At 38.3% G+C, this 18,373-nt stretch overlaps 1 protein-coding gene across 1 annotated transcript in view; it reads left to right on the top strand.

Annotated features, from left to right (window-relative positions):
- gli2b (GLI family zinc finger 2b) overlaps positions 1-18,373 on the top strand; it is a 90,937-nt gene that overhangs the window by 56,871 nt on the left and 15,693 nt on the right. Inside the window, exons 4-8 of the mRNA XM_053634170.1 lie at positions 929-1,122; positions 4,805-5,008; positions 12,680-12,881; positions 14,103-14,292; positions 15,807-15,917. Of these exons, the coding sequence (XP_053490145.1) occupies positions 929-1,122; positions 4,805-5,008; positions 12,680-12,881; positions 14,103-14,292; positions 15,807-15,917 (901 nt within the window). The remainder of the gene's footprint in view (positions 1-928; positions 1,123-4,804; positions 5,009-12,679; positions 12,882-14,102; positions 14,293-15,806; positions 15,918-18,373) is intronic.

Here is an 18,373-nt window from a genome sequence, read left to right as displayed (position 1 = left end):
GGAGAACTGAGATGCTTTGTGTAATGAAGTTTGGCATCTGAGAAAACTCTGTTGCTTTTGTGAGCTGAAGTCCAGATATCAGAATCGCATGTTCTTTGGATAAACCCTTTTTAATCTGGACATCTCTGTAAAAAGACATTATGTCAAACCAAATGTAATTGGATCAGGGTTCTTGGGAGAGGATTTTACAATCAGGGCTGATAAGGATAAATTGTAACCAGATCTGTAACCAGGTGCCCATTCATATAGTCTTTCTATGGCTGGAAATGCACTTTCTTCCAATTCTAATTATCTTCTACTTTAGTCTATTATATGGTGAAATAAAGGCGAGTCAGGCATAGTATTGCTGAAATGAACTAAAAGTGGCCAAGTTTTCCCAAGTGCAAAAAGGAGATGTTTGAAAAGTTGGTTGAGATTTGATCTTTCAAATAAATAATAAGCTCCTAAATAGACCAGCCACTGGACCATGATTGACACTCAATAATATGACCCCAGATCTGCTCTGGGTATCACACAAACCCCCCACTGTAGGCTTGCATGTTGAGTCTAAATCTATACCAAGATCTCAACCAACGACCAGCAGATATGACCTCATTTTATTTAATGAAGCAGAGACACGGCAGATACTACATGAGACAAGTCAGCCTTCATTCAGGATGAGACTTGGGTCTTACTGGTGGATTTATGTAGTGAAGATTACCTCACCTGAAGAGCCAAACATGATCCATCATATACCTCAACCTCAAGCCTTTGCCTGAACCTCTCCTAGGAGAATTTTACCAGAGCATTTTTTAAACATCCTTTGACACAAAACTCATAGCAAGATCATTCTTTCTTGGCCCTAATTGTTTGCAGATGATGGTTAAAGATGGTCTTATTAGATGTTGTAGTGCTTATTAACCAGTTTCTCCGTTGTTGTTTTTCCCAGAGCTCCAGCGTTAGGGAGTCCGGTTATCTCTGATATATCCCTGATCCGGCTCTCACCAGGCGGCCCGGCCGAGTCGCCCTTCAGTCCCCCTCACCCCTATGTCTCACCCCATGTGGAGCACTACCTGCGCTCGGTCCATGGCAGCCCAACACTTTCCATGATCTCAGCGGCTCGTGGGCTCAGCCCTGCAGATGGTGAGCACACACATACACACACACACACTTTCATGCACTTTGTGTGAACGGATTGTAACTCAGTTTGATTCAGTTCTGTAGCATGAGGTTGGCTCACTTAAATTTAAATTAACTTGTGTTTATTTTTTGAGGGGTGTGCTAGTATGGTCAATTTTAGTTTGGTTTGTTTAGGTTAGTTGAGTCAGTTTTGTTTTGTTCTTCGTTTCTATGTAGTTAAATACAATTCTGTTTAGTTCAATTCTGTGTAGCCAGTTTCTGTTCGGTTTGGGTTTTGATGTAGTGTAGCTAGTTTCAGTTCAATTCAGTTCAGTTCCGCAGAACGAGCCAGTTTCATTTCCGTTTAGGTCAGTTCTATTGTAGTGTGCAAGTTTCAGATTAATTCAGTTCTACTGTAGTGTACAAGTTTCAGATTAATTCAGTTCTATTGTAATGTGCAAGTTTTAGATTAATTCAGTTCTATTGTAGTGTACAAATTTCAGATTAATTCAGTTCTATTGTAGTGTGCAAGTTTCAGATTAATTCAGTTCTATTGTAGTGTGCAAGTTTCAGATTAATTCAGTTCTATTGTAGTGTGCAAGTTTCAGATTAATTCAGTTCTATTGTAGTGTGCAAGTTTCAGATTAATTCAGTTCTATTGTAGTGTGCAAGTTTCAGATTAATTCAGTTCTATTGTAGTGTGCAAGTTTCAGATTAATTCAGTTCTATTGTGTGCAAGTTTCAGATTAATTCAGTTCTATTGTAGTGTGCAAGTTTCGTATTAATTCAGTTCTATTGTAGTGTGCAAGTTTCGGATTAATTCAGTTCCACTGTAGTGTGCAAGTTTCAGATTAATTCAGTTCTTTTGTAGTGTACACGTTTCAGATTAATTCAGTTCTATTGTAGTGTGCAAGTTTCGGATTAATTCAGTTCCATTGTAGTGTACAAGTTTCAGATTAATTCAGTTCTATTGTAGTGTGCAAGTTTCAGATTAATTCAGTTCTATTGTAGTGTGCAAGTTTCAGATTAATTTCAGTTCTATTGTCTGGCATCCTTCCGTCTTCGGGAGACGATGGTGTAGCATCCGTTTCAGGTGAATTTGTGCAAGTTTCAGATTAACTTCAGTTCTATTGTAGTTTACCATTTTCAGTTCAATTCAGCTCAGTTCTGTTGTAGTGTTGCTAGTTTTAGTTCAATTTAATTTGGTTCTGTTCTAGTGTGGCCAGTTTCAGTTTAATTCAGTTCAGGTCTGTTGTCTTGTAGCCAGATTCAGTTCAATTCAACTCAGGTCTGTAGTGGGGTACCTAGTTTCAGTTCAATTCATTTTGGTTATGTTGTAGTGTAGTTGGATTCAGTTCAGGTCTGTTCTGTTGCAGAATGAGCCCATTTCAATTCCGGTTAGGTCAGTTCTATTGTAGTGTAACCATTTTCAGTTCAATTCAGTTTGTTTCTGTAGTAATGTAGTAAGTTTCAGTTCAGTTAAATTTAGTTCTGTTGTTGTGTAGACAGTTTACATTAAATTCTACTGTCTTGGTAAATCTATTTACCATCAAATCAGTTTTCGTTTTTCATTCTGGGCGTGTACATTATGTAACTGCAATATACTATGAATTTGTTAAACATACCACAAGTAAAACTTTGAGCTTTCCTGCCCTAACATTTCCTATTCGAATGCACATTGGAAGATGCTGAAAACAAATAAAAAGCATGCAGGCAGTTAAGCTTCCTTTGTCACTGACACTTTTCTCTGCAGAACTGAATTACAACAACAGGGGAACAGGCCAAATAGCAAATAAATCAACTTTTACAGTCTGTCGACAGTAATGGGTCTGTGCTTTAAAACTTAAATAAGCAGCACACAGGAGATTCTGACAGCAATAAAGCTGGAAAGCAGTAGCGAGAGATAGTGGATGGTGTTTTAACTTGTAGATAGGTGGATATGGCCTTGAATGTGTGATCTGTAAATGTGACATCCAACATCCTATTAATCCTATGCCATACTAATGTCCACAAGTGTTCAAATATGGATCAATGTACAAAGAAATTCTGCAATGGGGTTCACCAATTTTTTTTGCCCCAACACATATGGAGGAGTATGAGATACTGCAGTTAAAACACACTTAGAACTAATTGTGAGAAATCAGTAGTAATGTTTTCAATGAGGCACCCAATATGTTCACACACATACACACACATATGAGCACATACTTCCAAACGCATGTATATCTCTAAGGTCGCAGCAGGAGCTCCATAATGCCAATACGTTTTAACTGTATGCAAATGTGAACCATATGGCAAGCTGTGCTCATGGTCTGTATGACCAAGTGAGTGTGTAAAGCAGATTTGGCCCTCACACACTTATTGGCCCTGACACTTTTAACAGAGCTTTACTGAGTGCAGATGTTAACAGTGCATTGCTGTTGTAGCTCTGAAGCTGGGAGTCTCTGCTCTCTCCATTATTTCCACTGGACGGCTGTGTGCAAACTTGGGCTTTATGTTTACCTTTTTATTTTATTCATTTGGCAAATGCTTTTATCCAATGAGACTAGTGAGGCAGAATACAATCCAAGAATAGAGCTGTTAAAGGAGCAGACAGGAATTCAAGTGGTGTGAGACTACAAGACATCAACTGACCAAAAACAAGTGCAAATAGTAGGGAAACAGAGAGCGTCATGTGATCTAGAACCAATTAAAGATGCAGTTTGTAATTCTGTCTGTGATTAAAACTGCAATGAAAAAAAAAACCTAACAAGTCTTCTCTTTCTCTCCACCCCATCTGTTAAAATGAGGAACTGCTGTTCCAACTGGAGGACGGAGCTTATTTCTGGGCTGGAAAAATGTCAATAGAAGCCTGATACAAAGAAACTAGTGAAATCCACTGCCTGTCAATGACAATTTTTCAAAGAATTTATGCAACAACAACAATAATTATTATTATTATTATTATTATTATTATTATAATGATATTAAGAATAATTATCATCATTATTATCATTATTATTATTATCCATCCATCCATCCATTTTCTATACCGCTTATCCTTCCTTCAGGGTTACAGGGAACCTGGAGCCTATCCCAGGGAGCATCAAGCACAAGGCGGGGTACACCCTGGACAGGGTGCCAGTCCATCGCAGGGCACAATCACATATACATTCCCACACCCATTCATACACTACAGACACTTTGGACATGCCAATCAGCCTACCATGCATGTCTTTGGACTGGGGGAGGAAACCGGAGTACCCGGAGGAAACCCCCATAGCACGGGTAGAACATGCAAACTCCACACACACAGGGCCACGGTGGGAATCGAACCCCCGACTCTGGAGGTGTGAGGCAAACGTGCTAACCACTTAGCCACTGTGCGCCTTATTATTATTATTATTATTATTATTATTATTATTGTGTCTGTCTATAAGCATACTTAAAAAAAAAATACAAACTGCCCCTTTAAGACCTTTAAATAATCTTTAAAATGATTTCATACAATTATATATAACATCAAGGATTTGACTTTTTTCAAGGATTTATTATTAAGTCCAGATGCCTTTACTTATTACTTTTGTAGACATGCGTGTACACTGTGTAAGTCCTAACAGTTTACGAAGTAATACTTTGCTATCATATTGCACGGTTTTGTGTTAGTACTGTATGTAAAACTGTTTCTACTCTCTCCTCTCGTTCATCTCTCTCATACCTTCTACAGTTGCCCATGAGCACCTGAAGGAGCGTGGGCTATTTGGTCTTCCTCCTCCCCCTCACGGAGCCAGCTCAGCTGATTACTACCACCTGATGGCAAGTCACAGGAGTCCATATGGAGATCTGATTGCAGCTGGATCCACCACTGCTGCTGCTGCAGCTGCCGCCGCTGCTGCTGTTCACCTCCCGGACTACATCAACCCGATGGACAGTGAGTTTCAGCCCATGAGGGAAAGAGTACATGTGTATGAAGGGGTTAAATATGAATTAGGCATGAATCACGTTAACGTAATGTCCAGTACGATGACATTTTAAGTAACAGTGCAAGTGTTAAATTATTCATTTATGGGAAGATGCTAGAATAATTGACTAGTAAATTTATCAAACATAATAATTTATTCACTGCATCAGTTTTGCTTTATTCTATTAAGAAATAGCTGAAAATGTCACCAGAAAATCTGAGCTGGTATTGATCAAATGGCAGGCAGATGTTATTGTGTCATAAAATGTAGTAACCAATCACATTTCAGTACGTAAATACAGGCCAGGCAATACTGTTTTACTTGAAGAGAGGGAGGGGTGAATGTGTGGTGGGCTGGGGATGTTTCCTATTTGTATTGTCATAGAATCTGCAGTTCTCTGTGAATGCAAACGTATGGAAACTTCTTCAGATATGGTGTTTTTCTGTTCAGTTTCATATGACAGAAGTCATGTGAAAAGGTACTAAACCTAAGCTTGGTATGTGGTATAATTTCCTATGTTTTTGTTAGACTTAATTGTTTGACTTTTAATTTTCACAATTAAATATCCTTAAAAAACATTAGGTCAATAAGAAATCGCCTAAAACTTCAGACAACCTTCCTGGGAGATCTCTGATAAACCCTAAAGACACATCCTTTTAAAAATATTCCCCTCACAAGTGACTTAAGGTGACTCCTACATGTACAGTATTTTCCCACTGTCACTGCCAGTGCTCTCTGTAAACACACACGCTGCTCTGACATTTATAAGAGTGTTTCCCTCTGAGGAAAGTGAGTGTGTTTAACATAATGAATGCCTGCTTTCATCTCTCACTTCCTAAGTCACCTTAAAAGGGGACCGGCGTCTGGAGCACAGGCCGATTCTTTCAGAGCGGTTCTCAGAGCTGTAGCATGCCACAGCCGTTGCGTCATCCATCAACGTCTGTTTAATGAAACTAGCCATCAGGACTCATTGCATGACCTGAAATGGAGATGCTAACCAGGTAGTGGAGATGGGAGATGGCTGTGCTTTTCTCAGCTGACACGGGCACCTAGAGTCCTGGGAATTGTGAAAAAACCCAGATGAGTTGTTCACCTTTTCAAAAGCTGTTAATGTTTTGTTCATTTTCCCATCAGCCTGTCAGTTACAGCAAAACTTCCAAAACAATGGAGAAGAACTGGAAGTAAAAATTGTTTATTTAAAATTAGTATGCCATAAAACACAGTAGCTCACTAACCTTGTGCGTTACTGAGCAAATATTTGTTCAGCCTTTACCGTCAGCCAAACAGTCAGCTCACAATAACAAACAGCAACTCAGCTTCCTCCTGCTTCACCTCGCATGGGGTCTCAGGCCTGCTCTCTTTTCATTCCTGTTTCATTCTGACTGTCTCCCTCTAACCTCAGTCACATGATGTGTGACCCCAAACAAAACCCTGACCTGTTCAACCCAATGGCTTAATGGCTCATTAGACCGACTTTGTCTTGATGTCCTGGTCATTCTTCTTGAGTTTAGTCTGAATGGCGCATATTCAGTATGGTGGAATTGACTGAATTCAACCTATTATTACGTTGGGTGGAAAAACAGACTGAGTAGACATCACTTTCTCTTAGAATGCCAGGCAGTTTGTATTTTGTAAGCTATCAAGAAGCCCAATGCTATAGTGTAAAGTTTTCCAACATGACTGTGTGGTTGTTTTACCAAATTTATGGTGTGTCTTTCTACCAAGGTTTCACTTTTAGCTCCTAAAAACATGAGCAATGTCAAGTAATGAGAAGTGCAGTTAATTGTTATTATTATTATTAATAATAATAATAATAATAATAATAATAATAATAATAATAATAATAGTCTTCTTGTAAAGTACTGCACCAAAATTTCTAAAAATATTTCTAAAATCTAAAATTATTGGCACCCCTTATGGGGGATAAAAAGGATGAAATGGGTGTAGTTTTGAGCTTAACCATATGGGTCTTCTGTGTAGTTTTATTTTAACACTTTTTTTTTAATGGTCTACTTAAGGATTGTAGGTTCTTTCTTCAAGATGCTATTTTCAATAAAAATTGTTGGTATTGATTTTAAAGAAAAATGCTGAAAATTATTGTCACCCTATAATTAATATATTTTCCTGTAATGAGGACATTCATTGGGGAAAAAACTAAGTTCTTATGAGAATCATTTTTGTTACAGTCATTTCACACATGGCAGTAGCATCATATGACCAAGCGACTAGAAGGTATTAATTTCCTTAAAGAGATTTACAGCACCTTACAGCAACTAGGGACAGAGAGAGCGTTGGTGAGGTAATAAAATTGAGTGGTGTTTATGCAAATGAGAAGCAAAGCAATATGTTAACTTCTCTGCTCAAATAGATCAGCTTCCAAAGCTTCAATGTTTATACCAAAACATACCAAAATATACTAAAATGTGCCAAAGTATACCAAAACAAACCAAATCATATTAAAATATACCAAAATGTACCCAAACATACCAAAATGTACCAAAATATACCAAAATGTACCCAAACATACCAAAATGTACCAAAACATACCAAAATATACTAAAATATACCAAAATGTACTAAAATATACCAAAATGTACCCAAACATACCAAAACATACTAAAATGTACCAGAACATACTAAAATATACCATAATGTACCCAAAGATACCAAAAAATATTAAAATATATAAAAATGTGATAAAGTATACCAAAACATACCAAAATGTACCAAAACATACCAAAATATACCAAAATATATCAAAATGTGACAAAGTATACCAAAAACAAACCAAAATGTACCAAAACATACCAAAATGGTAGCACTACTTGTATTGTTCTCTGCTTGATATATCGCTTCACTTGTATTTTCTCATTTGTAAGTCCCTTTGGATAAAAGCGTCTGCTAAATGAATAAATGCAAATGTACCCTGGCACATTTTGGTATGTTTTGGTACATTATGATATATTTTGGTATACTTTGGCACATTTTGGCATATTTTATTATGATTTGGTTTGTTTTGGTATATTTTGGTATATTTGGTATATATTGATATGTTTTGGTCTGTTTTGGTATATTCTGGTATGTTTTGGTACATTATGGTATATTTTGGTATGTTTGGGCTATGCTGTTCTCCTTCATGATATAGTTTCTCATGGGATTTTAGGAAACTTTGGGTCCTGACACTATTCCACTGTTCTTTTTTTAATGGGAATTTCGCAGAATTTTTAGGTATGTGAGGGTTCCGGCAGGTTTTTAGCGGTCTCTGTTGACATAAATCACTAAGGTTGCAGGAAGAGGGGGAGGCATGGAGCAAGCGACGCCCAGCTCTCCATTTGGCCATTTATCAAGGGAAGTGGCACATTAATAAACACATCTCCCCTGAGGTGAGGGCGTAACAGAGACAAATATGAGTGCCAAGGCTGAGCATCTCATGTCCCACACACTCCCCCTCACCCCCATTAACGCCATGCAAATACCAGAACAGGCTCACTATAAAGGCCTCACGTCAAAGCAGTGTGGCTAGCCATATAATCTTTACATACACACATCTGTAAATGTGTACTCTAGATCCATCCTCTTAAAAGAAAGCGAAATCACGGCTAATGTAATGTCTGGTGTGCACGAATTCTGGTGGTGTCTTAATAATTTGGGATGCAGCTTCTAAAAGTTGTTGGTGCTAAACGTCTGGTAGGGGCCCAAGTGCCGAAACGAATGCTTTTATAATTACACAGAACCATTAGCTCATGCTAAAAGTAATGACCTTCACAGCTACAAAGCTGGAGGATTACTTATTAGCTGTGAGCTCAGTAGGGAATGTGTACACACACACAAACGCACTCACAAACACACACACACACACACACACTTACAGAGGAATGGTTTGTGTAAGCTTGCTTGTGTTGGCACCAGATGTGATGGAATCATTATGGACGTCCAGTTGCCAGAGCTTCTGGTTACAACCCCTAATCACACACACATACTCACACATGCGTTTGCCAACACCGGCACTAATGCCTCGCACCTGTTGAGTTAAAACAGAGAATTTTTCACTTTGGAACACCAAACACACTAACCAACACCTTTAACCTATACCCTAGAAAAAAACTTGTTTTCCTATAGCTCTCCAAAAAAGACCTTAGGTTACATTACATTATATTATATCGCAACTTTAGTAATAAAAAAGCCCAAATTTTCATTCTTTTAGCTGAATTTATAGCAACTATTAGTCTGTTTGTGTCATAAGAGTTGAAGTGAAAATGTTGCTCTCTGGATGGAGACCCAGGAACTCATTTCAGAAGATTACACTGAATGCTCAAAAAAAAAACCTTAGCAGTCCTGATCAACATGAAAAAATTGGCTGCAATGTAGTGGCTCTAGTTTTTATTATTTATTTGTATATTTATTTATTTTTACGTGAATCATCACGGCTTCGGTAGCAGATACTTTGTTGTGGCCAATCTCATCCATTTATGTAAATTATTTAGCTGGAGGCAGGAAAGTTTTCACAGACTTTATTTGATTGTTTTTAATTTATTAAATATTTACTCTCTGGTCTGATTTCTGAAGTGACAAAATGGCTTGTTATGAAAATGTAAAAGTCAAATAAAACAGAATGTTTAAAGACAATTGGACAGAGATGTATGTTGATACACCGTTTCAATTTTATACAAAATAATAAAAAACAAACAAGCACAGACTGTAAATTTACAGCTATTAATATAAATAACATTTTAACTTGATCATTTTTCAATCTTATCTGCCGTTGCTTTTTTTTTATATTATTCTACATGAACATTTCGAATTTTGACAGAGATCATCACAACCCATTATACATCCATCCATTTTCTATACCGCTTATACTTCTGGGTCAAGGGGAACCTGGAACCTATCCCATCGCAGGGCACAATCACATACACATTCACACATTCACACACACACACACTCATGCACTATGAACACTTTAGACATGCCAATCAGCCTACCATGCATGTCTTTAGACTGGCGGAGGAAACCGGAGTACCTGGAGGAAACCCCCGCAGCACGGGGAGAACATGCAAACTCCACACACACAGGGCCACGGTGGGAATTGAACCCCCGACCCTGGAGGTGTGAGGCGAAAAAAAATTTCAGTCACTTTCTGCAGTTGAATTTGGGATGAATCACGTTCACACACTGGGGTTCACCTCTCACAGGCAGTCATTTGGCAGATGTCCTTATAATACAGAGTGACTTACGTAAGTGCTTTGTATTATCTGTCAAAATCATATCTTCATACTGGCACAAATACTACAGGCCAGTGTCTAACAGTACTATCATAAACAAACTGTAGAGTGGCCTAGATGTGCAAAACATGTTAATGAAAATCACAGCAGCAAATCAGAAAATGGAACAGTAAGTCTAAACATACCACAGCAAATCAAAATCACAACAACAAAACCAAAAAGCAAAAAAAAAAAGCAACCACAAACACAACAGAAAACACAACAAAAGCAAAAACACAACAAAAGCAAAAACACAACAGAAAACACAACAAAAGCAAAAACACAACAGAAAACAGAACAACAAAACCAAAAACACAGCAAATAAAAAAAACAGAAAAACACAACCACAAACACAACAGAAACTCAGAAAGTGCAATGAAAAAAGCAAAAACACAACAAATAAAAAAAAGAAAAACAAACATAATAGAAACTCAGAAAATGCAATCACAAAACCACAAACAAAACTGAACACACAACAAGCGCAAAAACAACAAATAAAAAACAAACGCAACCACAAACACAACAGAAACTCAAAAAGTGCAATGACAAAAACACAACAGAAAACACAATAAAAGCAAAAACACAACAGAAAACACAATAAAAACAAAACTGAAAACACAACAACAAATGTACATGTTTACTGACACACTTGTGAAAACATTTGTTATTGATTTTGCAGCTGTGTTTATAGTTTATGCTGTTAGATGTTTATTGTGTTGTTTTGTTGTGTTTTCTGATTTGCTGTTGCGTTTCTGTTTTGCGATTCCAGCCCAAAGTAAAACGCACCAGGTTTCAAGTCAGACTTTCGAAACACTGCATATGCGAAAGCTTTCTTAATAGAGACACGCTTACGCCAAAACAACAAACAAACGTACGGATCATTTTACCCTTCAATGCAATGTTATTAGAATGTCGCCCACAAAATTAGACAAAACAACCTCATGGCAGATTGGAGGATCTTGGAGCCTAACATACCCAGAACTTTAAGTTCCGCTAACCTAAAATTGCTGGCTGCGATAAAGACGATAAAGAAATTTTCCATAAATATTCCACGTCTACGCACACACACACAGACGAGAACGCACCTGCTCCGTTTTTCCTCCTTGTTCCTTTTTTAAATTCTGACGAAGCCTGTAAATTGCCCTCATTATCCAAACCGATAGACGCCTGCAACAGTTGATAGTTATCTAAATAATGACAGTAAATTATAGGCAATGATTAATCATCCATGGTCAAATCAGAACGAGGTCATTGTGAGTTTGAGATGAAGCTGATAAAGACACTTGATTGCACTATTTAGCTTTGCTTTTTTTTTTTTTTTTTTTTTGCTTTTTTTTTTACATTTGAACATATCAGAACAACATTCCTTCATGGTTGAGTGCGATCCCGGACTCTCGTGTTACATTTTGTTGTGTTCTCTTTCCAAAATGATCTGTGCTAGTTGAGTTTCTCAGTGTCGGCCTCCAGCTACAGTATTAGTGAAGACACAATCTCTGGCACTTATTGATAGGGCTGTGCTATATTCCAGGGAGGCTGGGTGTCGGGGAGAGAGTGCGCAAGCATCGATCACACTGTCTCACCTGGCACACGTGCTCCTCACACACTACCCAAAATAGCACGGAGGTGGGCCGAGTGGGGAAATGACACAATGCAATCCGCCACTGCAGCGACTCCATGGATTTCTCCTTAGCTGGAGAGACAGAGAGAATAATAGAGAATAATATTTCAGGATTAGTCAATCAGAGGCTCCCATGGTATGGGACGGCACACTTTGGGAAGAACGGCTGCTATCAGCTTGATTCGGGAGTCAGAGGAATGTGGGGATTAAGGAAAATAGGTTAGTGGGAATAATAGTGGATAAAGTGATGAGGGTTGTTGTTTATGGGAGGGAGACGTGGGTGAAATTTGCTTAGCCACGAGCGTCAGATGAGGCGAGGAAGTCCACAGAGGCAGAGCAGAACCTACTGTAAATCAGAGTGGGTGTGGTCAAAAATGTTCTTTTGTTTGGTGTATTTTGGGGTTTTGTAAAATATGATCCCTATCACGATGCCCCAAAACACTGGAAAATGTTCGGACTGTCAGGCTTTGAGAGTTTCTTCAAGCTCAGCCACATCACTCCAGTTCATAATTGGTATCAACATTTAAAAAGAAAGAAAAAATACCATTTGAATGACTGTTTTGTTGCATCCTGCAACTGGGACTGGGATCCCAGTCCTTACGCAAACCTCTAGTCTCAATCAGATGGCCTTTTTAGCTTCCTACAAAGAAATCATACAACAAACATGTCTTGACCTATCAAAAATCTTTCCCTGAATCAGGCAATTAATATAGATTACTGTATGTACAAATTCCCATCATGTGTGTCTGTGTGTTATACAGTGTCCCGTTTTCCCAGTCCACGCCTCACACCCAGGCTGAGCCGGAAGAGAGCTCTGTCCATCTCTCCACTTTCAGACGCCAGTATTGACCTACAGACTATGATCCGCACTTCTCCTAACTCTCTAGTGGCCTACATCAACAACTCGCGCTCCAGCTCGGCCGCTAGCAGCTCGTACGGCCATCTCTCCGTCGGAGGCATCAGGTAAAAGCGCAGCCGTGATCATGAATCACTCATCCCACTATCTCACGCAAATTTCTCACATAAAGTTCCATTCAGGTCAAATTCATCCGCTTTAAATGTTGACTATTTAATGTACAGTAATGTGCAGTTTCTTTAATGTACATAATACAGGAATGATATCGAGGTCATTTTAACATGGTATAAGAGATGTAAGGAATGAAACCCCACAGCAATTTGGGAACGATTACAATTTTATTTGACAAAATAATCAATTCATAGTTACATTAAATGGTGTGCAACATCCGCAAAACAAGTTAGTCCCTAGTGAATTTTTCTGTTAGGAGATGTTTGTTTAACATTCATGGAAGGAGTCCCCAGTGTCAGCACTTTGTAATGATCATAAAGTTTTGCTGCGTGTTTTCCCTTAATTTGTGATGCAACTTGCAGAGTTTTTTTTTTTGTGCTTATTCGCGGAAAACTACTTGAATTGGTGAAATTGCATTCGCACTAAATTGTTTCGCAGTGATGTTTGTTGGGAAAAGAGACCTTTTAGATGCACTCATGTTCGGCGCGCGTGAATCGGAGAGGGCTTTGATTGGATGATCATTGCGATGACGTCATATTCCACGTCTTGGCCCAAATCTGCGGTAATTTTGAAAAATTGCAAAATACTGGAGGAACTGATGAACTCATAAAAAGTACGTTATCATTTTAAAAATTTGTAATATAAAATGTAGCAAATTACTGCACGAAAATAATCATATCGGGCCACAATACACTACCATGTCCTAGATTATTTTATAATCTATAACACCACAACCCCAAGTGCTTTATTCATTACATATTTTATTGTATGCTGTCTTTTTGATACGTCCACAAGTAAGTCCATGCTGAACTGATGGTATTTAATCCTGTTTTCTTTTTATTCATTAAAATGCTGAATGAAAACTGAATTCACTTTACAGCTTTACATTTTGGTCGGTGTCTGATTTTATATATGAATTCTATAGACATTTTTTTTGTCTTTGCTATCCTACAGAGTACTCATTTCCAGTGTGATATCTCTATCTGAGGCTCTGTGTGTATGTCTGCAGTGATTTATTGCTCATTATGCTGTTTGTGACAGTAACGTGAAATATGGCGTTCGTGTATTGCGATACAGAGATGTGGGCGAAGACGAAGTGGAACGAGCGCTTATCCCTGTGTATTTTGTGTCTTTTTGTATTTATCTCTATCTTTCAGCCCTTCTTTTCCTTTCCATCACTCCATCAACCCAGTGGCATATCAACAGCTGCTGTCCCATCAAAGAGGCCTGAGCCCTTTTGGACACACGCCTCCCCTCATCCAGCCTTCTCACACGTTCTCCTCCAGACAGCACACGCTCGCCGGCTCGGGACTGAGTGTTAGCACACATAATGAGGCTGAGACTAAGGTACTGCTAATGCACACACACACACATGTGTGTATGTGTATATATATATATATATATATATATATATATATATATATATATATATATATATATATATATATATATAATATATATATATACCAATACTAACCCGAATACCAAATAGCACATCTGGAACTTTTGGTACTGAACCTGGGGTTTAGGTTTAGGCACACACACACACACACACACACACACACACACACACACACTCGTACCACTTTCTGCCGCTTCCTCACAGTTTGTTCACAGTTTAACGAGCTTTTTTGTCATGTCATGGAGCTTTTTTTGTTTTAAGTACAGACTTGCCGTGGCAGTAACAGGAGTTTAATAATACTCTTAATAAAACATCAATAACAACAGTATAATGTTAACAATATTAAACATACACACTACTTCAACACTCCATGCTGTTTGTTCTCAGTGGACGAAGTGCTTATATATAAGTCTGTCATATATAAGACTTAACAGAAGTCTGACCCTCACGGAGGTCACGGGGGGCACATGTAACATCTGTAACAGCATGTTTAGAGTGTGTTCTTTAAATTCCCATTCCCAGACCTCTGTAGTGGCTTTCATGTGTTTGTTCAAAAGAACTTATCATCATATCTGTGGCCTAAAATCCCCCTGAGTTAAAGTCTCTAATTCCTGTACACAGACTCCCTCAGTCTGGAACACACACACGCACACATACATATACACACACACACACTTGCTGAACTAGACCTTTGTGTAAAGCCCAACTTTCACATTTAGCTTTCACTATGTAGTGGTGGGGGGGGGTCTGATGATAACTTTTTAAAACTATGTCTAAAAGATAGAGCTAACGGGCAATGTGGGCCACTTACTTACTCGTCAAACTAGGTACAGAGATGTAAAAAATATATATATATATGTTTCACCTATTGCCTGATACAGTGCTTACAGATGAATTTCTAACTATTTTTGATGATGTGCCACTTTGTGGAATTAATTGGCTTTAGTTTCTGGTTTCAGCCAATGTGTTCAGCGTGTGTGCAGTTGCTTTCCTCAAATAGAATGAACTAGTCTGATAGCCATTTAAGTTCTAATATAAGTCACCCAAGAAAATTTGATGAACTTTTCTGTCAAATAATAAATTGCTTTATGTGGCGGTTCCATGGGTGTCATTTGACGACCAATAAATGGCTTAAAAGCACACTACATTTTAACTCTCATGACAAAGTCCAGATCGTATGAATGTGCAAATTAAACATTCTTCTAGTTCTTTCCCCTAGTAAAGAAGTGCTACTTGGCCTGCATTTGCATTCTAGATACTAATTGGCTATTATATTTTACGACACATTGAAAACTTGCCTTTGGTATTCTGTACTAACTTTTTTCTTCTTTTTTTTTCTTGTAGATAGTTTCCTAAAGGAATACAGCAATGACCATGACAATTTTCACCTCATTTATGACTTTTGGGTTAACTTAGCATATTGACAGTTCTGCAACTTCTCTCCATCTCTCCCCAACAGAACCCGAGTGGTGACTCTGCAGTCAGCAGCACAGTAAACCCAATGCACACCAAAAGATCAAAGGTTAAGCTGGAGTTGGACAGCTCTCGGCCTCTCTCACCCTGCTCACCGGTAAAAACCTGTTTCTCTTCTTCCCTCTTAATGTATCTTTCTTGTTTTTCACCTCTAATCCAAACATGTTGAGGTTTAATCTGTGGGCTAGAGGTGGGTGATATGGCACAATGTATGATGGCCTGGGAAAACCGTTCACATGGGAAAATTTTGCTGTTGTAATATAATATACAGTAATATACAGTTTTGAATAGAGCTGCAGTCAAGACCCCCACTGTCAAGTCCAAGCCCATGACTAGCTGAAATTGAGTCAAGGCTAAGTCAATTTCGAGTCCAAATGGCAGCGAGACTGAAAACTATCCAATCCTTTTCCAATCCAAGATTTTACTTCAGCTAGCTGGCTTCATTCATGCATTGTGCCAATGATTAAGCTGTTTTCTAAAATAAGGATTTAGTTCAAACTTTAGTTCAAAGTCGAACTTTGTGCATGCAAAAAGAAAAGACAGAACAAATGTTATTTTTGGAAACTTTTTGTCAAGATCAAGACCATATTCAGTAAAACCAAAGCCCAAGTCAAAGTTCTGTACAAATGCCAAAGAATCGAGGCAAGTTAATACAGACAGACTCCAGAACTACAGGCATAGTTTTGAAAGCTTCAAACTTTCTTAGACTGTAGTCATATTTGGACATCTCTGAATCACAAGTCAAATTCGAATTATCTGCCAAACGTAAAAATTCTGACGGAGGGAGCATCATCACACTCACAAGGTTCCAGACATCTTTAAGCAGATTGACTTTTTATTACATCGTCTGGTAAACTTGCTCCTTATCTGATGTGATCTTTGCAGGAAGTTTGGTTAGGTAAGATTAGACAGAAAATAAAATTATATCCAGATAATTTGGGGCGAAATGTATTTATTGTTTTTTTTTTGTCCATATATAAAACACAGATTGTGTGTGTGTGTGTGTGTGTATATGTATATATATATATATATATATATATATATATATATATATATATATATATATATATATATATATATATATATTAGTTACCACAAGTTAAGTATTTCATGGCAATAAAATATCTTGAAAAGCTTTAGTCATGGCCCCAGTATATTTACTGTGGCCACACCTTATTCAAAATAACCACCATGTCACCTCAGCAGCTCTGTAAGGAATACACTATGTTATGGCATGGTATGATAGATAATATACAGTTGCAATCAAAATTATACAACCCCCATTGGAGAACAGGTTTATTGTCAAAATTTACAGACTTTCAGCTGTTTGAAATGAACAAATCAAACAAAAGCAATTGAAATAGTCCAACACAACGAATGCTTCAAGGGGTTTCGCCAAATTCAACTGAAAATGCAACTTATAATGACTTCTCCAGTTTCAAAATTATTCAACCCCTTTATGGCAAGCATCTGTAGTACTTTGTAGAGCATCCTTTTGCTGTTATGACCTGCTGTAATGAGATGCATAGCCAGACACCAGCTTCTGGCAGCATTCCTGAGGAATCTTATCCCATTCCTCATGAGCAATGACCTCCAGTTCAGTAATATTCTAGGGTTTGCGTACTACAACCTCCTTCTTCAAATCACACCAGAGATTTTCTATGGGGTTAAAGTCAGGTGACTGTGATGGCCCTGTAGAATCTTCCAGAACTTCTTCTGCAACCAAGCCTTGGTGGAATTTGAGGTATGCTTGGGATCATTGTCCTGTTGGAAGGTTCAGTGATTCCCAAGCTTCAGCTTCCTCACAGATGGCATGACGTTTTCTCCTAGGATTTCCTGATACTTCAATGAATCCATCTTGCCTTCCACATGCTGCAGGTTTCCAGGGCCAGAGGATGCAAAGCAGCCCCAGAGCATCACGAGCCACCATCATGCTTGACTGTGGACAGTGTTTTCTTAATTCTTCTTTCTCCAGACATCATGCCAAAAAGTTCCAGTTTTGTTTCATCGCTCCACAGAACAGAATCCCAAAACTTCTGTGGCTTATTTATATGATTTTGAGCGACTTTTCTTGTGCTTTTGGGTCAGTAGTGGTGTACGTCTTGGAGTTCTGGCATGGAAACCTTCTGCGTTTAGTACGCACCTTACTGCACTCACTGAAACCTCAGTGCCTGTTGCCACCAAGTCTTGCTGCAGGTCTTTTGCAGTCATTTGAGTGTTTTTCACAACCTGCCTTCTCACAAATCTGCTTGCAGCCGTTGATAGCTTCCTTTTTCTGCCTCGTCCAGGTATTTCATATATTTTCTACCCCTAGCCAGTTCAGGTATTTCATGTGTTCCAGCTCAAGCACACCTGGTGCAATTAATGAAGCCATTGATTAGTTGCATCAGGTGTGCTTTAGACAACACCTGTTTTGCATATTTGTGCTGTTGTGAGGGATTCTATCCAGGGGGTTGAATAAGTATGAGACTGGAGAAGTCATTATAAGTTGCATTTTCAGTAGAATTTGGCGAAACCACTTGAAGCATTCGTTGTGTTCAACTATTTCAATTG

This window comes from Ictalurus furcatus, chromosome 10 (genome assembly GCF_023375685.1).
Source record: "Ictalurus furcatus strain D&B chromosome 10, Billie_1.0, whole genome shotgun sequence".
In the NCBI taxonomy this organism is placed as follows: Eukaryota; Metazoa; Chordata; class Actinopteri; order Siluriformes; family Ictaluridae; genus Ictalurus; species Ictalurus furcatus.
This window is presented reverse-complemented; position numbering and strand designations above follow the sequence as displayed.